This window comes from Haplochromis burtoni, unplaced genomic scaffold (genome assembly GCF_018398535.1).
Source record: "Haplochromis burtoni strain Fernald_Lab_line unplaced genomic scaffold, NCSU_Asbu1 Contig_7, whole genome shotgun sequence".
Lineage (NCBI taxonomy): Eukaryota > Metazoa > Chordata > Actinopteri > Cichliformes > Cichlidae > Haplochromis > Haplochromis burtoni.
In genome coordinates, this window is record NW_024582368.1 from 1,396,101 (window position 1) to 1,424,021 (window position 27,921).

Here is a 27,921-nt window from a genome sequence, read left to right on the forward strand (position 1 = left end):
CATACAATGGTCTGGAGCAACTGATCACTACATAAACTCGGCTCAAATCAACTGGTTGCCTGCAGGAGCCTCTTAAGGTCAGTATGTATTTCAATAAATGATTTTGTTAAGAAGCTAAGTGGAACCTTTCTAAAAGAGGTTATGATTCCAAAAGGAACATTGCTTTAAAATTTACTATAAAAAAAAACAACCTGCTATACAAATGTGATTTATTAAATCAGAGGATTGAGTTTTGGGTCTAACAGCGGACATTTATGGTTACAGTTATCCAATATTTATTGGACAAAGACACAGTTTTTCAAATTCTGCCTGTGCACACCACAACAGTAAATTTACATCACACTATCAATACAATCAATATGTAATGTAATTGCAGACTTTTTGCTTTTAAATTAGAGACAAAAATGTTGTATTAGCTACTTTGGAATAACAGATACTTTTATGCACAGTCCCATTTTCAAGGTCTCAAAGGGGATTAGACAAAATGACAAAATATCAAGACTGTTTCAGCACTTGGATGGAGATCATCTGAAGTCATCATTTGAACTATTAGTGGTTTGCCACTAGCTGCAAACCCTTTATATTTATGTTTGTGAAGGCATCTCTTTATTGCAGACTTTGATAATGATTACCTCCTTGAAAATATTTTTAACTTTGTTAGACGTTGTGAAGTTGTTGGGGTTTTTTTTAACCAATGAAATGCAATTCTGTTATTGCTTCTGGTATTTCAGGCCTTTTTGTGTTGTTGGCCAGTGCATTCCTTTTTTTTAAAGACTATATCAGATTGTTGATTTGGTCAATCCTAAAGCTTTTCAAGTATCTCCAATTGTTTTTTCTTGTTTTTCAGCCTGATGATGGACTGTTTCACTTATATTGACACCCCGTTGGAACTTGAATTGTGAATTCCAGTGTAAAGCTACTCGATGCATGTTTAACACTTGGAATCAGCTAAACAAACCATTGTCCAATTAATTTGAAGTCTCTGGAAATGGGTGACTGTGTATGAAAATGTGTGTAATTCCTAAACAGTTATTTCAAATCTTTATGAAACCCCTTTGAACTAAAGCTGAAACTCTGCACTTCAATCACGTCTTGATTGTTTGAGGCAAAACTGCAAAAATGTATCTTGTTCAGTGAATTATGGACCAGACTGTATGTTGATCATTGTTTACGGTCAAAATGATTGCCATTTTCATGTGAGAAACTTGTCGTGCAGTGTAGTGCATGTGATAATAAAACATATGAGGTTAAAAAAAAAAAAAACTAGACATGAAATATGCTTCAACTCTTAATAGCAAGATAGCATTTTAAATTGTTCCTTTTATTCATTAGCAGCGCCTTTTAATTACAGTACTTTGACAGTCATCAATACAGTGAACACCTTTGGTTAGTAACCTTTATATATTTACTTTTCAGATTACTTCTCTATAACATTATATATATATAGATATATTTGTATATGATACAAAAATAAATAACTTAATTTTTAATTGAAATATTCTGCTCAAAACTTTACACATTTGGTTCAACTTAACATTCTTTAGGCTAACTATAAAGTATCCTTATAAAATCTTGGACGGCTACATTGGATTTATTATGTACACAAGCACAGTGTGAGTCCCAGTATAAGGAGTACAGAACAGTATGAAGAGGATTTTATAAAAGGATACTTTGTTTTTTGAGCAGATGTATTGGCAGATGTAGTTTCTTCCCCTCTGCTGTCGGACACATGAACAATAACCGTATGACTGTTCCCACCACTAACACATGACCCTACGCTGTGTTCACTGCATCATTCCATGTTTGGCACTGATCACCACCTGCACTCATGTATATATCATGTATATATCATGTATATATCTATCCACTTAGCACTTTTAATTCTTATTCTTATTTTTATATTTTTATGACAATATGTTTGCACTGAAGCACCGCAGCAACTTCCTAATGTTGTAAACCTGCTCAACATTTGGCAATAAAACCCTTTCTGATTCTGATTCTGATTCTGACATGGTACTGGTACAACAGACACAAGAATTTATGAAGACAACACAAGGAGAAGATTGCTGTTTTCTGGTCTTCCGAAAATCATTAGATAGCAGCATGCAATTTGCAGGTTGACACTGTGAGACAATCAGCCGTTTGGCATAACTCACAGCCTGCTTTTGCTTTGTCAAACTGACTGACGGCAAAGATGATGCAGAGATGTGATAATACGAATGAACCTCCAGTGTTTGCATCTCTCGTTTTCCTTTTTTTCAATATTTCCCACTAACCTTACTCTAAGACCTGTTGGTCAGCAATAAATAAACTTCTTTCTTTGGCTGATTCATGTCAGGTTTACCCATTCGTCTGGCACGAACTCTCAGCTACATGTATCCTGTAGTAGCCACATTTCAATTCCTGGAAAAAGCATCTTCTACAACAATAAATATCTACATGACATTTTGTATCACAGCTTGTACAGTGTATATTTTAAAATTGACTTACTAATACATTATTGCAGCACAGAAAAACACATTTAATATCACATCACCACTATTACCACAGGCACTGACAGTTTTCTATGATTTACTAATTTTGCTCAGAGGCTGTGCCTCTCCGTGTGGTAGCGTCTGAGTTTCGGCCTCCACGCTACTCTGGTCTGTTGTCTTCACCAGAACCTGTGGGACTGTTTGCTTGTTTTTAGTCAAATCAGATGGTCTCTGGAGGGATTTTTCCTCCCACTTTGTTTCGGTCTGTGTGTGTGCCTTCTGTGTCTGGCCCTTTCTTTCCTCTGTGGCAGCGCAGTCAGCGTTGCATTTATTGCACAGATCCCTTACGTCCCGAAGTCCCTGCGCCAAGCACTTTACAAATTCTGCTGAACATGTCTGTTGGCTCTCATGGAAACTGGACACGGAGAAGATAATATGGTCTGACTGAGGGTTGTAGCACGCGCCGTATCCGTTTGGAACCACGGGTCCATAGCAGCAGAACATTTCAACAGTAGTGGGAACCTGAGGGAAGAGTAAATGCTTCAGTCCTAAACTACTAGAAGCTTTACTGGTGTGATGAAATACTGCTCTAGGAAAGGTTTAGGTAGGTAGTGAGACTGATTTGTGTTATTATGTTTTTCCTCATTCATTACAAGGAAACCCTAAACTGTAGTTTTAGTTCAAACAACCAGTTACCATTTTTGTGTTACAATATAGAAATTTTATAAAGAATAAACAAGAAGGGCATAACCATTATAGTAACTGCAGTGTTACGATGTATTAATACAGATCAAAGGTCAGGGTAGATGGCTGTCCCACTTTCTTTTAGTTTCTTCCTGTTAAAAGGGAGTTTTTCCTTCCCACTGTCACCAAGTGCATGCTCACAGAGGATCATGTCATGGTTTGTTTGTTTTTTTATATTACAGTATGAAGTGCCTTGAGGTGGCTGTTGTTGTGAATTGGCACCGTATAAATATAATTGAATTGAACTGAATTTTAAAATATGAATCATTTTATTCCAAAATTACATGCACATACCTGACTTGTAGAGAGAATGAACTGATTACTGATAAGATAGGCTTCGTCTTTGAACATTTCGAGCTTCCCCATCTTCATTTCATGTGCAATTTCACGCAGCCCTAGTAGGTGATTGTCTATTGCCATCCCTGTAAGAGCCTGAAAAATAGAAAGTATGTTACTGCATTTATTTAATGTGAGTCTCTGTCATAGAAATCTGGAAGAAGAGAATAGTTACCAGACGTGTATAACTGGTCTGTGCAGTTATCGCTCCTTTCAACAGTTCCATCATTTCTGTGTCCTGGAGAAGTAAACAACTGACAGTCAGTGCTTAGTCTTTAAGGTCATTAATTTACAGTAAGTAGATTTTCATGCTTCAATACATCAAGACAAAATCTAATAGAAAACAGACTAGCATTACTGACCCCCCCCCCCAAAAACCCCCCCCTCAAACTGATTAAGCCACTCAAAATTAATTTAAACCTGTAGCAGCTTTTATTTGAGTCACAGTATGACTTTAGTTTCTGTATAAAAACAACCTACACTTGTGCTGTTTTTCCTTTCAGTCATTGCTTTGACAAAGGCAAAGGCTTCAGGTGTTGCTGAGCGAATGTTGTCTACTCTGCCTTGCTGAAAACGACGTAGAGAAGCACTCTCATAGGTGGACACCGGTCTGCCATGACACCTGCAGTCATGTACAGGGAGAACAAAATGTAGGTAAGTTTAATCAGTTCTGTAAGATGACAATTTTTTTTAAATTTTTTTTTTTACCTGTAGAAGCCTAACTGAAGAGCAAGCTGGATGTAGGCATCTGGACTCATCTTCTGCTTCTTGATAAACCCTTTCCCGTAATCATGGAACTTGTGGACATTTATATCCAGATTCTTTACCATTCTGACAAAATAAGAATACATTTTATTGAAATCATGTGCTTCTCATATTAATTAATCTCTTCAAATGACAAGGAACTAAAGAAAACCACACCTCTGGAGTTTATCAGCAGCAGATGTGATGAGCTTGTGAATTTCAGGAGTGCATTTCCAGCGGAGTCTGCGTGGCGCGGGCAGCTCGCTCACACTTGCAGCTCTGACCAGCTTTGATGGACTCCCAATCCTTATGAGTAGAAATAAATGGAGCAATTATTTATAATAGTCGTATTTTTTAAACATGTAACTCATATATACTGCACACTTCCAAAATCAGATGTGTGTCATTTCTCACATGCATTTGAGGAGATACTCTGTGCACTGCACAAGGACAATTCCTTCAAATGCAGAGTGTTCACACACGACTCCACAGCAGCCATCAGCTCCTACAATAAACTGTTACAGAAAGGTTGTTTTCAGGGGTTGTTTTCTTGAGTTGGACTGAAATGTTTAATAATAAAAATTTTTGATTGCTGCACCTCTGCACTGTTTGCTCCAAATACATGTTCTTACATCCATACATTACCCCCTAAAGTGAAGAAATCCTGAGTAAACTAAATTATTTTGCCACTTTGTGAGATGACGGCTTTAAATCCAGTGGAACGTCCACTTTTAGTTTGCATTTCCTTAATTGGCCATGGAACTGGTTAGTTATATCCTTTAATGCTTTGAGAAATCAACATGAATTTGTTCATTTAATTTTCCTCATTAAGAAGGCAAAAAAACTTCCTCATTAAGATTTGACAATGTTTCTATTAGATAATGGCAGATGGCTTTGATCATGAGTTGAGGCTGTGGTTTGGGGCCTCAGTGGGGACTGGTGGTGGTTGCTGGGCTGACAGAGAACTGAAAGGGGCGTGCGTAGAGGTGTGGTCCTGCTCCTGAAATTCAAATAAATTATCTCCAAAAATATTGTTCACTTTGGACATCAGATATCTTATCGTATCTTATCTTTCAGTATCATTACATGGATTTTGTTATTTTAGACAGTTCCCACGTTTTCTTCAGACTTTTCTTTCCCTTAATAACAAATATCACTCAGAATTTTGGTCTCCACACAGAATGTACAAAAAGTTAATAAAACAAACATTAATTTAACCTTTTTTGTTGATAAATGTGTTCACTTACCTGCATTGGCTTATCATACCAGCGGTTGCCTCCATTCTTTGTCAATCCACCTCCATGCAGCATCAACATGGCTCGTTTGGTGTCACTAAGTTCAGGTCCACTTGCGTCGTCCAGACAGACGAGACACAGACAACGCTCAATCATGTCCAGCGAGTCCCTGTTGGTAGACTCTACAGGAAAACAAAAGTCCATCTGAGAGGCACCTCATATAAAAGAGTTTTTATTGGCAGTCCACATAAAATCCCTTTTGAAATGTACCTCTCATTAGTACACTACGAGACTCAGCCCACTCTGTCCGTCCATCTGAAGTGAGAAGCCCTATAGGAGGGAGCTGCTCTTCTTCGTTGTCAGCCATCTTGACAATCTTCTCCAGCTGAGTCAGCAAATCTCTTTGATTCAGTTGCCGGAAGTTGATCATCACATCCAGCACAAAGAACTGGACAAAGGGTTCAGATTAGCCACAAAGTTTTAGGAATCTTTGGTACTGACTAACTTTCCTAATCATGTGGACATATGCATTGTTTCAGAATTTCCTGACATTGTGAAATAACATCTAAGTGATTCTTTTAGCATTGAGCCCCAAACTTAGCCAGAGCCACAAAGAGCAAGAAGAACAAGGAGTACCTGCACAGATGGTATGACTCCCTCAGAAGCAGTTTAAAGCCACAGAAAAACTGTGCAAGTGTAACAAATAGTGGGGCACATGATATAAGGGTGATGTGGCGCAAAGAGTTGGGTGTTTGTTTTGTAACCGGAAGGTTGCCAGTTCGAGCCCCGGCTCGGACAGTCTCGGTCGTTGTGTCCTTGGGCAAGACACTTCACCTACCGCCTACTGGTGATGGCCAGAGGGGCCGATGGCGTGATATGGCAGCCTCGCTTCTGTCAGTCTGCCCCAGGGCAGCTGTGGCTACAACTGTATCTTGCCTCCACCAGTGAATGAATAGTGGAATTGTAAAGCGCTTTGAGGGCCCTGAAAAGCGCTATATAAATGCAATCCATTATTATTATAAAATCGTTTTTCTTTCTTTCTTTCTTTCTTTCTTTCTTTCTTTCTTTCTTTCTTTCTTTCTTTCTTTCTTTCTTTCTTTCTTTCTTTTTCCTAATTTCTGTTTGAATTAGCTCAACTGATAATCTGATAATAAAGCCTTAGTTTATTTACACTCTTTATTAAATCTAGTTGGATGTGATGATCTTAATTCAAGTAAACATCAAGTTTCCATCACAGACAGCCAATTTAGAACAACCAAACCTAACAAATCTGTTTGTGGGCTGTGGGAGGAAATCTGCACAGACATGAGGAGAACAGGCAGACTTCACACAGAAAAGCCCGACCTAGTTACATCAAAAGGAATTTCTTCTTACTATAGTAGGTTCAAACTAGTAACAGTCTTACTGTGAGGTGACAATGCTAACCACTGCACCACTGTGTCACCCCTATTGTGAAGTGATCTGTTCTGTTTTCATTAGCATTCCAACATAAAGAACAAAATTGTGTGTGGAGTGAAGCTGTGGAACAGACTAAGTAAAGATATGAAGCAATGTCCGAAGCATGGCAGCAGTTTAAAAAGCGGTTTAAGGATATGGTTTTTACAGGGTACAGGGAAAGGTAGAGATTTGATAGGGTGTTCTTGTCCAATATTTTCATGTGTGTGCGGGTGCACGGGTATGTTGGTATGGGTATATATATATCTGTAGGTTGTGTATCCTTTGAGGTGTTACTGGGGTTATTGAAAATGTGTATATAGTGTGTATATGGATAGATAGAAAATATAATAATATATATATATAATATATAACATATATAATATATATTGTATTTTATTGAAAATGTGTATATGTGATGTGTATATACGTATGTATGGATAGATAGAAACATATATGTATATATATATAAAAAAAAAAATTACACATGACATATAATGTAATTGCAAGGAGGTATTTCTGTAGTCTATTGATTACTAGATAGTGGAAAAGGGGTGGGATTAAATAAGCTTATGCTTCTTCCTGCTCCTTTTTGAACATGAAAGTTATTTGAGTTGTGGTTGCTCGTTTTCCTTTTGTTTTGCTTTGTTCATTTGTCTCTTTTAATTCTATGTTGTTGTACTTTTTCAACATGTTCAAAATAAAGATTCAATCTATCAATCAAATTGTAATGCATATCTATGAGAAATCTGGAATGTGCTGTGTTACATGCTAACCAATCTCTCGTTGGATGAAGACCATGTAATATGGTGGAGAACTAAGAAATGGCTCTTGCCCTGGGTCTGTTTTCTCCAAGTCTGACCTGGTTTTTGCACGCCACGATGATATGTTCAGGTTCTGGCATCACGCTACTCTCCTGTGCTACGAGAGTGTCCCTCTCAGGTCCTGGCAGACGGTAGGAGGTGAAGAGACGATAATACTGCTCCATACACAGACGCGTTCCTGCCAGCTGGCCCCGGGCATAGTCCACAGGCAGGTCACGGCTACACGCAGACATACACAACATTTTCAGGCTTTTTCTCTACACAAGAACTGAAAGTGAAGAATATTCTTTTGTGACAATTTGAATTAAATGTTAACTCACTCATCAAGGTGAGTCTTGTACTCCAAAACTCCAGATATTAAGTGTGCAGCAAATCTAGAAAGAATATCTCTGCTCAGTTTTAATGCTTCACAAAACACACACATTGTACTTGGTCACTCTTTTGCCACCACACTTTTTTTTTCTTGATTAATTGTGTAGCTTCATTACACCTAACAACATAAATGCTTCATGTAAATCATGTGGTTAAGGAACCGGTAAAAGATCAATACCATGTTAACCAAACCACAGTTTTCGGACCTCGAGGCATTCTGAGTAATGACCCTTTCTGAAAGTGTCCAGCCAAGAGGGAAGTGTTCAAATTTGTATAATCAATGAAATCTGGTAGAAAAGCAATTCTCACAGTTCACTATTATTTGTCAGTCTTTGTGCTGGAATAACCAAAATCACCGACAACTTGTAACACGAGCAATTAGATATTTTTTTTTTCTTTCAGAGACTGTTTCTACACCAGTGAAGAAAGGATTCTGTCTACTAGTGGATTGCAGAGGCTTCGTCTGTCCCGTTGTATCAAATGATGAGATTTTTTTCGTGGTTCACTCGTCTCAGGTGTGCATACCTTAAAGAGTCAATAGGAGCCATGAAGTTCTGCTGTGGGAAGACCATTGCAGGACTTGAGTTGACAGGTAGAGCAAGTCTGTTGTTCAGGTACATATCATTCAGCCAGTAGTCATAAACCTATGGTGGAAAAACAAAAAGCAAAAACCAAACAGGATTGAAGGTAAAAAAAAAAGAAAAAAAAAAGGGACTGGACCATTAAAAGCAGATAAAACAGCATCATGCTTCACAACCTTTCTAAAAGGTTTATCGACATCAGTAATGTCTTCAAGATTTGGTTTAAAACTTTAACATTTTTAAACGTATAAGCATCCAAAACACAGAGTTTTGTTTCTTAAATACCTATATTTCACTTATTAATTAACGTCTTGTAACATTAAAATTATGTTTTTAATTTTTATTTACCCAGTTTGCCACGTTTTCGCTCCTCTCCGTGAGTTTGCTCTGTAGTAGCTCCCCCACTCCTCCAGGGGCTCCAAACTGCGTCACTATGTTTTGCGTCTTGTTGAACTGTTCTTCTGTGAGCAGGTGCTTCATGCACCTCAGGTACATGTCCAGTGTGTCTTTCAGGTTGGGCACCGGCAGCTTTGGCAGAGCCTGGAGAACATGGTGGGATGAAAAGCTTTCACTTCTCATCACCAGTTTTCCTTTTTCCAAATTCTTGACTAAACATGACGTAAGTCTCCCCATGCAAGGATTGCGCATGCTATTAAGCAAATATTTAAGGAATCGATGAGATTCCAATTAAATTCCAATTAAATTGCCCATGAATTCCAGCGTAATCCTTTGAAAGCCACTTTTATGTCCTGAAATGTTGTTAGACCTTATTTGATTTTGCAACCTTTAATCGTAAAATGTAAATTTATCTGTTGTAGAATTGAGAAAAACATATACGGTGTACTTATAAGGCAGATGGAAGATGTAATTACATCTCGGCCCCCTGAATCTTCGGAGGCGTCTCGGTCGAAAACTGGCATGTTGGCGGTGTAGACGGGCAATCAAGCAGGTGGAGTCACAAGAGGAACTCTCTGTCCACAAACAAAATCTACAGTCATTATTTAAAGTCGACACTTATTAATATAAATGGCAGTCACAGTGACAATCGGAAACCAACACACTCACACTCAGAAAAATAAAGGTGCCAACTGGAACCAAAAGTGGTTCTTTAGGCTGATGCCATAGAAGAACCTTTTTTGGTGCCACAAAGAACCTTTCAAACAATGGTTCTTTAAAGAACCATTTCTTTCAGTGGAAATGAAAATGTTTTACCTTTTCCAACAGTCCCAGAATCCAGATCTTCAAAGACCAGCAGGTGCTCAAGACTGCTATCCGCTTCGCTGTCACCGGTCGTGAGAAAGTGTTTTTCCCTTAGAAAGTTCAAGGCACACCGCTCGCGCGATCTGCCTGCGCATGCACATCCCAACGACTGACCCCCTCCATCCGCTCCCGGGAGGTTGCCATAGTACGACGTGTTCTAACGTCTCTCTCTCTCCCTGTCATTCGGCTCAAAAACATTTTTAATAAATTGCTCAGTGATGAACAAGTACTCAGATCATTTACCCAAGCAGTGTGCTTTGCCAAAACTAAGTAAGTGTGTTGGTAAGTGTGTTCATTAGGCTTTGGCCCCCACCCCTGCCACCAGTATATTTTTAAGCAAGTATTTCTAGCTTTATTTGAATATTCAGTTTCCTACCATCTGCTCTTAAAGGGTAATCACCAGGTAACCCGCCCTCCACCTTCGCACACACATACACACAAACAAAACACACAGTATAATTCACACCCTCATTATAGTGAATAAATATTTATGCCATTTTACACCATCAAACTTAGATAGCTAAGGATGAAGAACCTTTTTTTCTTTAAAGAACCATTTGTAATAGCTGAAGAACCATCTACAAAATAAAAAGGTTCTTTGACGTATGATGGCTCTTTAAAGAACCATGAAGACATCTGAAGAACAATTTAAGAACCATCAGTTTTCATCTGCAGATGAAAAATATTATGATGCACGCAGAAAGTTGATAAAAAATACAAGATCAGACTGTTTCTGTCTGCCAGAAATATACAAATGCGCACTTTCTTCAAGATTATAACATGCATGAAGTGAGAGAAAATTGCCTTACAAAACTGCACATTTGATGAAAACATGTTCCCAGTACTAAGGCGAAACTAACAAGAACAACAAAAAATAGAGTGCAACTGAATTTTTTACTCACCAGCGAGGGAAAAAACACCCTCTCTTCCTGGAGCTCAAGAAGGTAGTTTTAGTTGGTCCATCTTTACTTGAATCCGTTTATAACAGAATTTCTTTAAAATGCCACTGCTTCGATCCTTCATTTTAAGCATCTTTCAATCCCCTACATGGCATGAGCACAACTCCCTGGCTGGCTCAGGAGAGATGCTAAAAGAGGATACCTCAGCCTCCTGACAGCCAGGCTCCTCCCAGAAGTCCTGCTATTCGCCGGGAAGTTTATTTGGCACTTCACATGCTCACCCCACCTTATTTAGACGCCATCTGAGCTCCTCAGATGCTGAAGCACTTTGCAGGAAAACAATTAGGACGCATTTTTCGTGGATTTTTTCCCCCTTTGGCTTTCAAAATTTACAAACACTACACGCAGAACAGTTTAGGCGCACGACTCCTTTCACCTGACTGCACCTGACCGATTCAGATGACGCCATTTAACGTTATGAGCAGATATTTGTGTGACCAACAAGATGCTTCAATGGACCCTATTATTCATATAAACCATAAAACTCTCTGAAATTATTAATATTTTGAACCAATGACATTTTCCCCAGAAATTTTCAGTTACACTTTCACTGTAAAATCAAATGCTTCTCTTTATTTGAAATTCACGGTCAAGGATCAGAGCACCACAAATATGTTGGCCTTAAAAACTTTAATTTCAGATTTTCTTTTTCAAACCAATTTGTTTCCACGGGCAAAACATGTCAGAATCTTTAAATGAGACACTTTCGTGTTTTAACAACACATTTAAATATCATTCTTCAGTTGCGATAACTTTCTAAGTATATATTATCTCCATTTATAGAGGAAAATAACATTGCAGAATAAAAATTACAATTTGTACCCTAAATAAACCATTTCAATAAACAATATCATTCGCATGATGATGATTTAATTATGTACATGAATATACATTTATGTACAGTCGCGGATCATCATACAGTGAGGCTATACATTCCTATGCATTCCAGAAAAAAAATTAATAAAACGCAAAAGCAGATTTCACCTTTTCCCCCACCTTTCTCAAATGCCGTGTGACATACAATACAGATTACAGTGAAAGACGCATTACATTTCTTCTTTTGTTCAAACACATTTGCACAATCCCTGAACACGATATGAGTCAGTTTCCGATACAATGATAAATACTCTTAATGAATATACATTTATCTCAGCAAAATCTTTCACAGGAATCTCACCTTTAAATAAAGAAACGCAAGCGAGCACCTTTCTGCTAAAGCTTTAACCTACTCAATTTGACAAAACCCAGAGAACTTGTCACCAGAAGCGGTAAATAATTGATATTGTTACACAATCATAATAGTGTTATGGAATTGATTGAATCGGACATGATACAGACAACTCTACATTGGCACTTGGATAGTTTAACACCCAGCTAAAGGTCTTTTACGCATACTCTCCCCCAGAGGATTCCTCCTCTGAATAAGAGCGCCGAGCAAAGGTCTCAATGCCATTCTCGTCGATCGTTGTACACAAACCCTTTCTCTTTTTCTCCCGTTGCTCCATCTTAATCGTATCATACAGTCCCGTTGGACCGTCTTCTAGAAGCATGTTTCGCTCGGAGAAAGAAGGCTTCATTTGTGTCACGTTCTTCAGCAGGAGCAGCGCCGGTGCGTAAAGTACGTTGGCGAGCCCCATGCCCAAGTTGAGCTGAACGAAGCCCAGGTCGTGCACTATCTGTCCGGCCACCACGGGCCCCAGGGCATACGCCACGCAGTAGGAGATGTCTGCAATCGCGTACACACTGCCATACACTGACACGTGGCGCACATCCACTAAGAAACCCAAAGTTGGTAGAAGTGCCGTGTCCACGAAGGCGATTCCAAAGCAGATGCCACACAGCGGAATCATCAGCTGTCCAAAGTTTTTACAGGCTGGCACTGTGCACGAGCTTGCGCCTATAAATACCATACCTATAGCCCCGTAAAACCACTGCAGATGGGGGTACTTGGCTGCTAATTTCACAGTGAGATACACACCTAGGACATGAGGAAAGAATGCAGGGAACCATGTCATGCCGATCTCCCACTGGCTGGAATGCATGGTGTCCTCCATCCAGTTGGCTATAGTGGGCTCGAGGAAAGCGAGGGGGATGTTACAAACGATCAGAGCACCGGCCACAACAGCTATGTAAGGATCAATCATGAGTTTGTATATGGGGGTACCAACTGGCATGTTTTCTCTCTCACGATTAGAGAAGGGCTTCAGCACAGTCAGACATAATATGCCATCAATGAGACAGATGCAGGCCAGAATCACGAAGGGCACCGACTTCCCTGCGAATTCATAGAGGACCCCTCCAAACGGGGGCGCCACAAGACTCCCAAAAGAGATGAAAGCCAAGGCAATGCCAAGCGCTTTGCTCCTTTCTGCCTCCTCTGTGTACCTGTCTGCGATCAGAGCGATCCCGGATGTGTCGGCGAAAGCAGAGCCTAGGCCTTGCATGCTGCGCGCCAGGAAGAGAGTCGCGTAGTTTTCAGCAAAGGCAAAAATAACAGTGGAGAGAAACATGACATTTAGTCCGATGAAGAGCGGGATATCATACCCGACCCTGTCTATAAACGTGCCGCTTAGCGGGTTGACCAGGAGCTGCAGGATGGCCTTAGAGGCAAAAAGAACGCCTATCTGCAGATCGAAGTTCCCCTTGGTGATCTTGTGGGTGCTATTAGTGGAGTTGGTTGCAACAGCTTGGCTTTGATCCGCTGCATTCTGTAGCTCTTCAAGGTAATCGGGTATAATTGGCACAATTACCATGTACAGCATGTTGTCTAATAAAAGTGCTATGCAGACTATTACTAGAATAATCCGTTTCTGTCGTTCTGGGTCATGCATTACATTGCCCAGTTGTTTAGTTCTTTCACCCATCTGGGACAATTTGGAGGCGGCAGACTGTGCCATATTAGCGCCCTGGCCCTCTGTGGTCACCTCCGGCTCCATGATTTTATCCTTTTCTGACTCAAGTCTTGACTTTTGAAAAAGAAATTCTGCTTCCTCAGTTTGCTTTTCACAGAATTACGCACACTTGGCACATGTGTGTATGTTCTTTTAAAAATGGTGTTTTCTTTTCCGGCACTCCAATTAACTAAGTAACTTTTCTCTGCTTTACCTCTTCTCTGTCGCTTGCGCTGTTCGTCATCGCACACGCGTTTCCACTTGTGTGACTTGCACTCGTTTTATCCCCGCCGTCCTTAGTTGCTTCATTGTCTCATATCCCGTCATTCAGGTGACGCGCTTGCCCCGGGCAGCACTCCCAGATTGGGGATTCACCCACTCCTCACAGTGCCGGCTCCATCAGTGCTCTGGCTGTTTTAGGTCCGTTTGCTGCGCCCCTCCGGCACCCAGACACTCCCAGCTGTCTCCGGTCACCTGTAACGCTGTGAGCTAAGTCATCATTTCGCATCAGGCAAGATGTTTTTTGTCGGCGGAGGAAGGAGTACACACTGCAGTTTGTTGGCTCCCATAGGTATCCCCCTCCCACCTTCGCCAATGGCTGTGACGCACAGTCCTGCTGCTCTCCAGCAGATCTTTTATGCTAATTAAACATAAAATCCCGAGTGCGCACTGCTGTCCACTGAGTTACTTGAAAGGAGAGTCGAAGATTCATGGCTCAGTTTAACCTTCTCAATGTTAAACAGTTTTTACCAGATTTTCAGCGGTTATAATTGATTCAAAGCTAAAAGTAGAATAATTTTCTAATCGGACACACAGAGGAGCACATATTCAGTTCTCTGGTTGATTCTGAATTCAGTAACGCAAGGAATGCATTTGCGATCACGAGCAGCAGTACCCATACAAGGAAAGAAACATGCAGAATTTTAGTTTTTAAAATGACCCCCGCCCACCCTCCATTCAGCACCACAATCAAGTGGACAGCTCCACAGAACACGACACTAAAACAATGCGTTTTAACAGTTAAACAATGCGCTTTTGTTAACCACTGCTATTTCCCAGTAGTTTATATATATACAGTTAACTATATATATATAGTTAACTTCATGACTGTGCGTATATATATATATATATATATATATATATATATATATAGATATATATTATATATATACTATATATATATATAAATGAGAGAGAGAGAGAGAGAGCGAGAGAGGAGAGAGAGAGAGAGAGAGAGAGAGAGAGAGAGCGAGAGAGAGAGAGAGAGAGAGAGAGAGAGAGAGAGAGAGAGAGAGAGGGAGAGAGAGTCACAAACTTTAAAAAACATCAGTAAAACCCCAGTACGTCATGAAACGACAGAAAACAGAAAAGCTGAATGAAATGAGTGAACTGACGTTTTAAAAGTAGATACTGCCATCCAGTGGTGAGGCTGAAATAAACAGTAACTGCAGGACTTTTCAGTGACAGCAATTTTTTCTAATAAAGAGAGAAAAATAATTCAGTTTCAACAATTGTCTACCCTTCAGAGAATTTTCATGAATCAGTTATCGGAGTCACATGTCGTTTTGTTTTGTCATGATACACAATTTCATTATTATTAATACTTTTATTATTATACTTTCTCAGAAACTGAAAGCAGGTAAAATGGGATTTAAAGAAGTAGAAGTAGATTCAAACTCATTTCCGTTTTTGTTTTGTTTTTTTCACTCAATGAGAGGCAAATACTGTGTTCATGTGTTCGCGTGTAAAATACAACTTGATTTGTCAGCTTTTGTAGTAAGCTACAGACCTGGGATATGAGACAGAGTTGTGCCGACATCTAGTGGAGGAAGATTGAATTGACGAAAAACAAAAACCTGAGATGTGAATTTTGACCAACCTATAACTGCACAGCAAAATCAGTTTTTGTGTTTGTTTTTTAATGATTATGCTACATTATGGTTTGATTGTGAGTTATATTTATATAATCAATGAGGAGCGTCTAGCTAGATTGTGTTTTGATAAGTTTATCAATCAGTTATTAGTATCTTTACTGTGATTACTGTGTGCATTTGTTCAGCCGGTAGATGTCCTCATATCCCCGCAGCGCTGCTATTATTATTTCAATGTTTTCTCTCATTCCTGCTCTTTATAATTTTCATCATAAACTCATATTTCACTATGTGCACTATGTTTTTACATTTTCAAAAGTCTCTATGACATTAAGCGCCAGACGCACAGGAAAAACACAGTAAACCTAAAAAGTCAGAAAAAAGTAGAAGCCACCAACACTCTTGTCCTCTCTTTAAACAACTTTGAAATGAAATAAAATAGAAAGCATGCAGACTAAATGTGGTGGATTCATGAGCCTTGAAAGAATTAAACGAATCGTCGTGTGTGATAGTAAAAAACCCCTTCAAAGATTCTCGATGTTAACATCTGTAAGAAGAAAGAAATCTTTTGTTCTTGATGAAGTTTAGCTGCCAGTTGATACGTGTTCCCTAATTTTCTGTTGTTATAAAAAGACCCAAAAGACCTCAAAGACCTAATTTTTTATGACTAATGTAGGGCAACGGTGTAAAATCTAAACACTTGTGAGACCGTCAGACATAAAGGAAACAATGAGTATGATCAAGTATTCTAAGCTGAAGTTAGAATAAATTTAGCTTTAATTTACACTCTACTTGATCCCTCTTTGAATTAAATCCCGTTGTTTTCCACGAGCGATTTGACGTAGGCATGTTAAATCCGACTAATAATTGTTACAAATCTGACAAAAAGGCAGCTCAAAATTAGTTTTATTTTTAGACCACATGTTATGTCACATTAATGAGAGAACGGCCTCGATAATCACATTTATTTTCCTCGGTAAACATACTGTAGCGGAAAAGCTTATGCACAGTCATGAAGGCCAAACTGCGAGTTGGCTTTTGGTTTTCCCAAGGGGCTCTTGACCTTGACGTCCTCTCGCTCACTCCGTCTGTCAGCATTCACGCATAAACAGAAACATATGAAGACACAGTTACACACAGAAGTGGCAGATAAATAAACACAAACCGTTTATACAGATTTCAAACTTAGTTAACTGTGTTTACTTATTTTGTCAATCACCCCCATCTTTATCTGTTTTAAGTGCAATGTCCTCTCAGGGCCAGCACAGACCTCATAACTGGATTGGCTGTGTTAAGGGATCAACATTTTCCTTTTTTTTTTTTTTTTTTTTCTGTTTTCCCAGTGACTCTGCTCTGATCTGATTTGCTCAGGAGATTCAAGATCACCATGTAATCTCGAGCAGTTATCAAAGCATTAATTTCTAGCAGCCACACAAAATCCAAAGCTACTGAGGCCAAATGCCCACATTATGAAAGGTCAAAAATAACCCCTGTGGAGCTAAATGGTTATCCATAGAGGTTTTTGATACGGGCGAAACGAGCGGTTGCCCGGGCGGCATCGTGGTGGGGGGCGGCATCACGGGCATCGACAAAAAACAAACAAACAAAAATGCTCGTACTCGTGCTGCCCCGACGTCATGCCAGCGCATAGTGGGAATGGCATAGGCAACGATCAAAACAGGCTAGGACCGCCACTGATGGTTATAATATTAGTTTCTTTTTAATAGACTGAAACTGAAATCAGCAAATGCTAAGCAACGTTTCATTTGTATTTAAAGCAGGGTATACTACTTTCAGCGATATAGAGTAGCCTTTCTTTGGGGGTGCTAAAACCTCCTTCAGTCCATGCAGATATCCAAAGAGATTCATGCTAGGCTAATTGGTGATTCTGTGTGTGAATGGATTGTTTCTGTGATAGACTGGGAACCTGTGCAGTGTGTCCACCTTCTTGCCCAGTGTCAACTGCGATGGCGTCCAGGCCCTGTGTGGTTAGAAAAACTGATGACTGGATGTTGTGCATAAACTGGCCTGCTGCTTTAGGCCAAAATTAATGTTTATGTGTAAAATACAACTGAGGTCAAATTAATAGTAAGAGCTGTTGGTCTATGTAGTAGAGTGTGATTCATCTATGTGGCTGCTGTAGAAGACACTGTGCACCAATGAAGAGTGAGAACTTTAAAAAAAGAAAAGAAATTAAGTATACAACAGTGATTCCAAAATAAGTTGGGTCACTGTGCAAAATGTATATAAAAAATGCAAATCTAATAAGCCACACTTCACAACAGAACATAAAAAACATATAAAATATTTAAACTAAGACGTTTTATTATTTCATGTATAGTAAATAACTGATTTTCAATTTGGTTACAGCAACATGTGTCAAAAAGATTTTAAAAAAGAGCATCTTAGAGAGGTACAGTTTCTTAGAAGTAAAGATGGGTGAAAGTTCATCAATCTGCAAAAAACTGTGTAACACTTTCAGAATTATTTTCTTCAATGTAAAAATGTGTCTTTGTCATCTACCGCACACAACATCAGAAGATTTAAAGAATCTGGAGAAATCTCTGTGTGCAAGTGACTAGGCCGAAACTCAAAATTGGATGCCTGTGTGATATCTGGGCTCTCTGGTCCCACTGAATTAAAAACTGCCCTGTTTCTGTTACAGAAATCACTTTGTGAGTTCAAGAACACTTCCAGAAAACACTGTCTGTGAACACCGTGCCATCCGAAAATACAGGCTAAAACTCCAGCATACAAAAAAGAAGCAGTCTGTTATTAAGGTGAAAAAAAAATTCAAACCTACATGGCCTTGTGTGAAAAAGTGATTTCACTAAACCTAATAACTGGTTGGGCCACTCTTAGCAGCAATTTTAAGTACCTTCATTTAGAAGCTGCTTTTTGTCTTTACTTGTTTTTTCTTTGTCTAATATTTGAATCTGTTTGATAAACTTAAATATTTAATATGTCGTGTAAATGTAAATCATGTGAAGTATGAAGTGGCCTCAGACCGGTACATCCTATTCTGGTCAAAGTGTGTGGTTTAATGATTTAAAATAGTGATTTCTAAAGAGCAGTGATGCACAGCCCCTCTTTAATCCAGATTATAGTGAAACACTAATCCTGTAAAAATGTGGTTTCTTCAAAACAAATATGTTTTTGCTAATATGTAATGTGCTATGTGTACATTGTTATTGGTAAGATGAATGTGAATATAGTGTTCACATGTCCATTCATTTTCTGTAAATCACACTGTGTACAAATAGTGGGATTTCTAAAATTCAATGAACTGATTGGAGGAGCAGCTGTGTTCAGCATTACCATTGATTGTCCTGTGGCTGCTCAACAAGAGCATTTGTGTTGCTGTGTATTGTGTGTGTGCGTGTGCAGTCTCATGTTGTCAGGGTTATATAATCGGCTCCACATCTGACAGTCAAGATCACTGACAGTCAAGAGAGTTTGGTCGACCTGAGGCAGCCGACTGATGTTTTATCTTGTGTTTGTGCTCGGCTGGCCTGGGGTCAGTCATGAGGAGCCGAAATCCCTCTCTGGTTCTATTAAAAAGGGTGGCAGAGGAATTAGCACCCCAGGTTGGGTCTCTCTTTTCATTCCTCCTCACCAAAGGATTTAAAATAAGACCAACTGGGCCTGTTGCACGTTTTTACTTTATTAATATTTTGAATTAAACCTGCTGAAATGTATAATTTATTCATTTATATAACAAACATTATTAAACTCTTATTTTTATTTTTATACACATTTTCAATAATGGGCAAACCAATCTGAATGTGGGACATTGTCACACATGCAGCAATTACTACCTGTATGTTTTTCAAAAAGATTGATTATAAATTCATTATAAATTATCGTTATGAATGATTTTAGATATTTTTGTTTTTCCAATATGCTATGTTAATCACCGTCATCCAAAGCCATGTAATAACACACCTCTGCCTCTGTTGCACACGCTCGGTTTCCTGTATAGTTCTCTTTACAGCGCTTTGATCTTTGTGAAATCATTGTTAAGCAAAGCATTGTCTATAAAAAATAAGAAGCTGTGCTCGAATCTGCTTTAAGGTTCAATGTAACTCAGCTGTTTGACTATTAGCAATTTCCTGGTAGCCACATTAGCTGTCTATTATTAAGGTAGGAGGTAGAAGCCAGTGATAAAAGGCTAGCATAAACATATTAATATTATATTAATAGAAAGTATTACCCATTATCAAGCTAATTTACTTTTTTTTGTTAGCAATTTGTCAGTTTGTAGGTCCAGCTTTATAAAGACGTACTGATGTAAGATTTAAGACCGACTAAGACTGTGTATGAAATAGAGCTAGGTCTCCTTTTGGTTTGTGAAGTCCCATTTTGAAATCTGATCTTTTGCATTTGGGATTTTGAGATAAAGTAGTAAACATATTTAGACGGGAAGGTGGAGTGCTGTATTTTCATATACCTTGCAAATCTAGTGAGCATGATTGTGTATCACACAGAAGGATAGTTGGTAATTAGGGCAAAGTCACATATAAATAAAATACTGGAATTACCTGACTGATTTGTGCATGCTGAGGTTTTTATAATATCAACAAAAAATAATTAATCAAAAACTGTAGACATTAACCACTTAGTTTTTTTTTATTTTTTATAACAGTCTGTGCTTGAGGCTACAGGATCCATTCAAACAATATAGTTAATACACATCACATGCTACCTAGACTTGTTTTGGGGGCCTCAGACACACACACACACAGACAGCACACACACACACACACACACACACTCTACACAACACACACGACACAGCACACACACACACACACACACACACACACACACACATTAGACAATCGTATTCCTTCCAATCTTCCACATTATTTTTTTATAACACTGATTCATGACTTCTTTCTTTCTCGGAACGTCCACGGATCTCGACTTGCCCCCACCCCCCCAGCACCTTTTCTCCAGCACTTGTAGTCATGTTCCTGTGTAATCCTCTCAAAAAACCCATATGAAAACTTCATTGGTTGACCAGACATAATCCTCGGTGAACTCTAAGTGCCTGAATATTTTTGATTGTAAGAGAAGGAAAGCCGATGGAAAAAAAAAAGCTACCCGTGCTCTGCTGCCAGACATTTGGATTCAGAGTATAACATAATCCAGCAGCTATTTGAAGTAAATCTTTGGCCAGTGTGGCTTAAATAATTAATCTGCAGACATCATCGATGACGACACTTCATGATTAGCTATTAATAAACCCTTTAACGAGATTTTATCTCTATCCTTAAGTGTTTCACAGCAATTCTTCATAGTCAGGGATAACATACTGCACAGAAACAAGTATTTTCTTATTTTTTTTCTTGTTTAATATTTTATTATCTAGAAAATATAAGCTTACTTCCTGTACTTTTCGTTTTACTTAAAATTGCTGAGTTGAAGATGTTCCACTATTTTGATTCCTGGAGAAATTATGGCAATACCAGATAGGAGCTGAAATGATAAGCGCTGGGTTACTACTATTTTACTCTGGTGGTGAACTGACTTTCTCATTATTTCTTGCGTAATGCTCTTTGAAACAACAGATCCTTTCATGTTGGCAGTTAATAACGGCCTGCAGCGGTTCAGGAAGTGGGGTCAGAGTAACCCTTCCTACCAGATGACAGCTCCATATGCCCACCAGTGTCCGGGGACTTGAATGTACATGTCATTAAGGCTCTGGTGGTTATTTTATGTTGATAATTACTAAAATAATCTCTAGAGGACTCTTGCATCTAGCAGAAATAGTCCTTTTTTTCAAGTACAGATCAAGGAACCATAAATGTCCAATTTTTAATGGAAAATGGTTGACTTACCTGCAATAAATGAGAAAGTTGCTGATGACACATGTGTCAGCAGTTGTTAATTATGCAACAACACACTCAACTGACAGACTGTCATCAGTTAATCTGCTTAAAAACACCAACTGGGGGCTTCTACTGTATGTTACATCCACTGAGTGTTAGGTCCACAATGCTGGTTGAATGAATACTACAGTGTAATCACCCTGACACACATCCGGTGGAGGAAGAAATACCCAGAGCTAAACTCAAGTACAAATAGCGATACTGAAGAGTAGAAATACACGCAACAATACATACTGTATACATCAGATCTTTATACAGTTAGATCTTGATGCTTATTTTTGATAATGGTGAATTTTATTTGATAGTTTACCTTCTGTACACAACTACAGTGGATTTTAAAGCAAACAATCAAGATGTGATTGACCTGCAATGTTTCAATATTAATTCAAGCTTTTCAGAAAAATTTGGAATTAGTGTTTTTTAGGAATTACAACCCCCTTTACACATCATTCCATATTTTCAGAGGGTCAAAAGTAATTGGATAATTCATGGACAAGCAGTTTCATGACCAGGCAAATCCTTTTTCCTTGTTTAGCTGATTCCAAGTGTTGAACTTGCTCTGTGCATCTTTTCATTTGAATTCTCAAGTTAAGATTCAAAAGAAAGAGGTTTCCAGCACTGCACACATAGCTGCTATTTAAACCTCACAAGGACTGTCAGTCATTAATGGTAATTTACATTTGTTAGATAAGCATCATAATCTTTTTGAACATGAATAAAACGATAAGAAAAGACAAGAGAGTTTATCTATCTGCAATTCTTTATTATTTGATTATTGAATGGATATTGAGTGCATGTTGTCACTGTTTTAGATTAATCAGGATGACTGCAAATTATAAACATTACATCAGCCACACAAAAACAATGTTTTCCAGTATTTATAGGATTTTATAGGGACCGGTCATTATACAAAATCTAATGTATACATTGTAGAGTAGAATTGTTGTCTTTCAAATTCCACCAACTAATATTTAAGATTTGAAAGGACTTCATTTATTTCATTCATTGCATTTTCCCAGGAAAGTCTCTTGGAGACATTTCTAAACACCTGCCAGTCCACAGTAATCAGTTCAATTAGTTGTACATAACAATAAGTTATTCGAATGTGTCACCGATTTGCCAAGTACTGGAAAAAAACCCAAACTGTCACCCTCAGATGAGAGCAAACTGATAATGATGCTCAGAAACAACACAAGACTGAGGGTACCAACAAGAATAAAGCCCTTGCTCCAAACTCAACACCTTCGATCTTGACTAAAATTTGGATCTGCCCAATTAATACGTCAAATGACTTCAGGAGAAAAGTTTAATTGTATGGTCAGACGAGACAAAGATTGAGCTATTTTGGCACAGTCACAAATACACATCAAAACTGATTTTGGAATCAATAAATTAGGCTAACAATAAACTTCTGAAACAGCCTTCCCAAAGCCCTGACCTCAACCCTACTGAACATTGGTGGACTGTGCATAAAATCCATTCGTGCCAGGAACCCAACTAATTAAAATGAACTCTACCGATTCTGCCAAGAAGAATGATCAAATATTAAACCACAATTATACAGAAGCTTGTTTATGGCTGCTAAAAGCATCTGGTTGAGGTGCAACTTGCTAAAGGACCAAATAGTAGTCGGGATGTGTGTATGTGGATTGGAGAAAAATAAAAGTACTTTGAAACGTGGGCACCAAATTCTTGTTTTCTGACTCCAATGACTCCATCTGGGAAAATGAACAGTTCAAAGAAATCATTAAAAGCCCAGAATTATCATGGCATTCATGTCCATGATGAGTGTGAATGATTTGTGACCACAAATGTATTTTATGTTGTAACATAAAACAGAAAAATGATTTGTTAAAGTAGTCCTCATCTTTAAAAACATATCCTTTTTAAAACAACTTTTATACTAAATTCTGAAGCACTCTACTGTTTTCCAAAAGTTTACGTGTGTTATACATATTAGCATTTCATATTACGAGTATCAACAGTTGGTAAAAGAAAACCATAAGAATGTGGTACGTGGTTTCTGAAACCTACTTAAAAAAATAGTCATTTTATAATAACCAGTATGGTACTGTGTATTGTTCAATGTTGTGCTTAAACAATGGTGTATTTTACATAAACATCAAAGTAAAAACAAATTTCATGATATGCAGAAGTCAAATGGATGAAGTGAAATGTTCCTTGAACATTAATTCATAGAGCACTCTGGACCAGACATGAATTCGCCTCAATAAATAACACTGATTTATTCAGTTCTTGGTGATATTGTATTGTTATAGCAAACTTTAGATGCTGGCGTGGAGGAAAGAAGCATGTTCAGTCGATCTACAGGCAGAGTGTTGTGGGGGATGTGAATTCAAGAATGGTCCTGTTTTTTTAGAGGATTAATGCACTTCCATCCTGGTGAGAGAGATCACTCACAACCCTGCAACACATGATGGGATATCAGTGGCCTGAATGCACTTTCATATTTCATTAACAGGCACCATAAAGATTAAGAAACTGAATGTCAGACTGTGATGTCTCTTTTTTTAGCTGAATTAATCTATTTAAGAGCCTTTCATCTTCAACCAGATAGCAAAATAGGCAACTAGTAAGGAGAAAATGCTCTGATTGCTGTCTGCAAGGACATTTGCACTATAAGCAAAGTGAAAAATGATTAAAATATCCCAGGCTGCTGTAGCAGAGTCTGTAAAAGAATAAATAGTCATATTTGCTCTGTGCATCACTTGCTCTGCAGGAGTGTTTGCATTAAAACTAACAGGATTAACATGAATGGATGGATATGTTTAATTCTGAACTCAAAATTAAAACAAATCACATTTGAATTGAGTGACAGAGAAATTCATGTGGTTACAGAAGTAGCCAAGCCCAAAGTTTCTGCTGTTGTGTATGGAACTGTATATTATTAAACAGCACAATAAACTAATGCTGATCTCCCAAAGTCCATTAGGAGGTACTTGTTATTTCATATGTTTATTTTGTAATGTGACAATCATTTTAGAAATACAACTGCAGACACAACAGGGAGCAGAACAGGTGCAATGGCTACCACTGCTCAAGACACACAAAATGCACAGACACTCACAAACATCTATGTACCTGCGAGAAACCACAAGGACAGAATGCATGTAATTATTGCATGCTCAGTTTATTTGGACTTGTTCTCAATTTGAGGCACATCAATCTTTTCCCCGGTGATTAACTGCCAAATGCCGCCTCTGTAGTTCTCATTTCCCAGTGCGTACAGGAGGGCATTGAAGGTGGGAGTAGTCTTAGCCAGGATAGGCGCGATCTGCAGAGACACGACCCAAATATTATGGTCAATTAGATTTTTCTTAGCAGAAATATTAGGAAATAATTTGTGTTGTTTATTCATGTTTTGGACTCCACATGGCGCTTTGCATGTCTTCTGTAACAAAGGGCAGAATTCTTTAAATTCAAGGAACAAATGTTTTATATTAAATATGTACATTTGAACTACATGCAAAAACAAGCAGCTAAGCTAAGCTCTATTTCTTTAATGCATTACTAAGTGGAGTCAGAAAAACTTTGTGCCAAAGTATGTAATGATAGTTGTTACCATTCTGAGCTTAGGTGAGACAAGGTTTGCATTCTCCACAGCAGCATAGAAAGCCAGGATCCCATAGGGCCCCCAGCAGAACAGCATAGTCTTCAGAGGAGTGTTGGGGTTGAACTGTGGAGGGGAAACAATAGGTAGTGGAGGGAGGATTAATGTGCAAAGGAATGAAAAGTGGGAAAAAGAGAGGATAAGAACAAAAATGATTAGCAAACCACAAAGAGTGAAGGTGAGAAAAAGGCTTTGTGTCATGAGGTTGTCTGCTTGGAGGCAAGTCACATGCCCGGGTGAAAACGAGTTTGTGCTAAGATCATCAATGCTAAGCTACAAAACAAAAACACTGAGTGGGTGAATGAGAGGGCAGGTCTGTGTAATCCAAGGCTGAAAGCAGACATTATTCTGCACCATAGTTCACACATATAAAGCAGCACTGACAAATTTACATATAGTTTTCACAATTCCTACCTATAAGTAGCTTTAGTTTTCTTAACATCGTTTCACTGACACTATATTACCTTAAAAAAAAGATTTTTGACCTCACAGAACTGAACACTTTTGCTTACTGTGCATACAAATGTCTATTTGTCACTTTTTGGTCATTTAATTGTATAGTAACTTTTTGGGTTACTGTGTCCACAGATTGAGTTTAGATTTACTCTGTTCACAGAGCTCCACAAATGTATGCTACACATAAGAAATGATGAAAAACTGGGGTTTATGTTTGATTTAAAAGTGGGATGAAAAACATATGATTTCATTGTGAAGCACTTTGTGATATTTAGCTTGAAGGATGTTTTATAAATAAATATTTACTTACTTATTTAATAGGCTATTATTACACACTCAGTTTGTACTGCCTGGGAAACAGACCGTCCATAGGGAAACCAGACAGTGAGTCCTTAAAGACCCATTGTAAAAGGAAAGTCCGAACACTTTTTTTCTAAAAAATTTAATTTGATAGCTGGGGTCGAGATAAAAAAAAAGTGTTAAATTTCAGTAAAACACATTTCTGTATGCACCAAAGCAGCTTTAAAAAATTCTCCATAATGATTTCACACATTTCAAGCAGCACCCAACTAACTGGGCTACCATCACAACCAGCTGCCTCTTATAAAGACATATAAGTTCTTGTTTTGCTCCTGATTTGTGATATAGTAATCTTTTGAAAACAGGTGCCAAGCAATCAGAGTACATTAGTGATTTTCAAATATTTTGTGGGCTTTCATTTTTTGTATGAAAGCAGGTTTAAACTTTAGGCTCTATGAGGACGATGTTGACAGTGCAATCTAGGTGAACTGCTACCAATTTGGTAGAATTGAATGAACTGACTTTCAAATGGGAACATTACATTAGCTAAACCTCTATAAACAATTTGTTTTTGAGGCCATTTTATCAAATGTGTGTTTGTGAAAGACCGTCCTACACTGAGTGTTAATGTTATCTCAGTAAAATGAGCTTGCTTCTAGGTTCATGAGGTAAATAAAATAGTTTTGTTTATAGAGGATTGTTTAATTTATCCCCAGAGAAAGATGAAGACTCCAAAATGCTCGAAATAAAGAAGTGATAACAATCAGACCAAGTCAGACAAGAATAGACAAAATTCTCTGTGTTTAATGATACTTTATCAAAATAAAGCCATATGCACTGTAGTGCTTTTGCTGGACATTAGCCTGATTTAAGCTTATAAAAATCCCATCCGTCCATTTATTTTCTGTATCACCCCTGACAGTGGGTGACACACAGAATACACACTAGGCAGGCTGCCAGACAAATTACAGGGCTAACACAGAGCCAGCCATTCATGCTCACATCCACACCTACATCAAATTTAGACTCACCAATTAACTTAACATTCATCTCTTTGGCCCATGGGAGGAAATCAGAGTACCCAGAGAGAACCCACAAAAGCACAGGGAGAACATGTAAACACTGCACAGTACCACAAAGTCTCTATTATTAAAGCTAAAAAGACGGAAAAAATATTGCTGACTTAAACAGGCTGTACTTTAAATAACAGTAAATATACTAAGCTTACAAAAAACTAAATAAAATTGTCCCAACAGCTATAATGGAACTATAGCTAAGAAACTGTGATCTGTCTGAGCTGTGGAAGAGTACACAAAGTCACTGTCTGTTAAATCCTGATCAGGCACTTACTGCTGTTGTGCCTGGCAGATAAATCTGTGGCTCACAAACTACTGTTTTCTGTCTTTTTCTAATACAAACAAACCAAAAGAAAAAAAAAACCCTCAATGACATACGAGTCCACTTAAAGTCAAAATGTCCAAGTGTTCTAGCACCATGGTGAATCTGTGTGGTGCTGAGACTGTGAAAAGAATCTCCGAACTCCATCCACATATATCGGGGATTCCCTACATACTTATATTTAATCATCTGTAAGTAGCTGAAAAGAAACACTGACATTTGCTTATGCTTGAACCTTTCCAGAAGGGATAATGATCAGCTCTGTAAAACTGATTACACATTTACAAGATGGAGTTTTCTTTTAGATAACCCCAAATTATTTGTGACCATTTTCTCTCCTTAATTTAGGTTGTGTCACATTCCTAGGCGTTGTTCTGCTTCCAAGTTTTAATGCAGACTTTCCCCCTTTTCTAATAATTTGACTGTAAACTGTTTGATTATTACATAATTACTGTTCTCTGGTAGAAATGGACCGATCCAAATATTAGTATCGGTATCGGTCAGATACTGACGTAAA

At 38.3% G+C, this 27,921-nt stretch overlaps 3 protein-coding genes across 6 annotated transcripts in view; all 3 read right to left on the reverse strand.

Moving 5' to 3' along the window:
• Positions 1-1,917: 1,917 nt before the first annotated feature.
• chata (choline O-acetyltransferase a) lies at positions 1,918-11,480 on the reverse strand. Of its 3 annotated transcripts, none has more exons than XM_042224908.1 (16): positions 10,907-11,480; positions 9,957-10,024; positions 9,617-9,715; positions 9,093-9,284; positions 8,689-8,807; positions 8,112-8,165; positions 7,830-8,010; positions 5,804-5,981; positions 5,546-5,715; positions 4,713-4,813; positions 4,476-4,604; positions 4,263-4,385; positions 4,035-4,176; positions 3,730-3,792; positions 3,513-3,650; positions 1,918-2,996 (listed from the first exon to the last, which is right to left on the reverse strand). In XM_042224908.1, the coding sequence occupies exons 3-16, from the start codon at positions 9,662-9,664 to the stop codon at positions 2,565-2,567; spliced, it is 2,070 nt and encodes a 689-aa protein (XP_042080842.1). In that variant the 5' UTR covers positions 9,665-9,715; positions 9,957-10,024; positions 10,907-11,480; the 3' UTR covers positions 1,918-2,564. The 3 variants fall into 3 exon arrangements, with proteins under 3 accessions (XP_042080842.1, XP_014192255.1, XP_014192254.1); XM_014336769.2 differs by having other exon boundaries at positions 9,957-10,191; XM_014336768.2 differs by having other exon boundaries at positions 9,957-11,480.
• Positions 11,481-11,578: 98 nt separating this feature from the next.
• Positions 11,579-14,452, reverse strand: slc18a3a (solute carrier family 18 member 3a). The gene has a single exon (XM_005913997.2). It carries the CDS (start codon positions 13,897-13,899, stop codon positions 12,349-12,351), a length of 1,551 nt encoding a protein of 516 aa, XP_005914059.1. The 5' UTR covers positions 13,900-14,452; the 3' UTR covers positions 11,579-12,348.
• Positions 14,453-22,368: 7,916 nt separating this feature from the next.
• Positions 22,369-27,921, reverse strand: part of rgra (retinal G protein coupled receptor a) — a 9,512-nt gene continuing 3,959 nt past the window's right edge. The window contains exons 6-8 of one of the 2 annotated variants that reach the window (XM_014336793.2): positions 25,203-25,316; positions 24,722-24,914; positions 22,369-24,044 (exon numbers count right to left, since the gene is read on the reverse strand). In XM_014336793.2, the coding sequence (XP_014192279.1) occupies positions 24,771-24,914; positions 25,203-25,316 (258 nt within the window). In that variant the 3' untranslated portion in view covers positions 22,369-24,044; positions 24,722-24,770. Of the gene's footprint in view, positions 24,915-25,202; positions 25,317-27,921 lie in introns of both variants that reach the window. The other variant, XM_005913998.3, reaches the window with a different exon arrangement.

What these genes read in the sequence shown, in the direction of transcription:
- chata (XM_042224908.1), bottom strand. Translation starts at nt 9,664, where the DNA reads ATGCCAGTTTTCGACCGAGACGCCTCCGAAGATTCAGGGGGCCGAGAT. An exon ending in CTTCAGTTAGGCTTCTACAG is followed by an intron (nt 4,177 to 4,262) that starts GTAAAAAAAAAA and finishes ACATGACTGCAG; the next exon opens with GTGTCATGGCAGACCGGTGT. An exon ending in TCATTCTCTCTACAAGTCAG is followed by an intron (nt 2,997 to 3,512) that starts GTATGTGCATGT and finishes CTCTTCCCTCAG; the next exon opens with GTTCCCACTACTGTTGAAAT.
- slc18a3a (XM_005913997.2), bottom strand. Translation starts at nt 13,899, where the DNA reads ATGGAGCCGGAGGTGACCACAGAGGGCCAGGGCGCTAATATGGCACAG.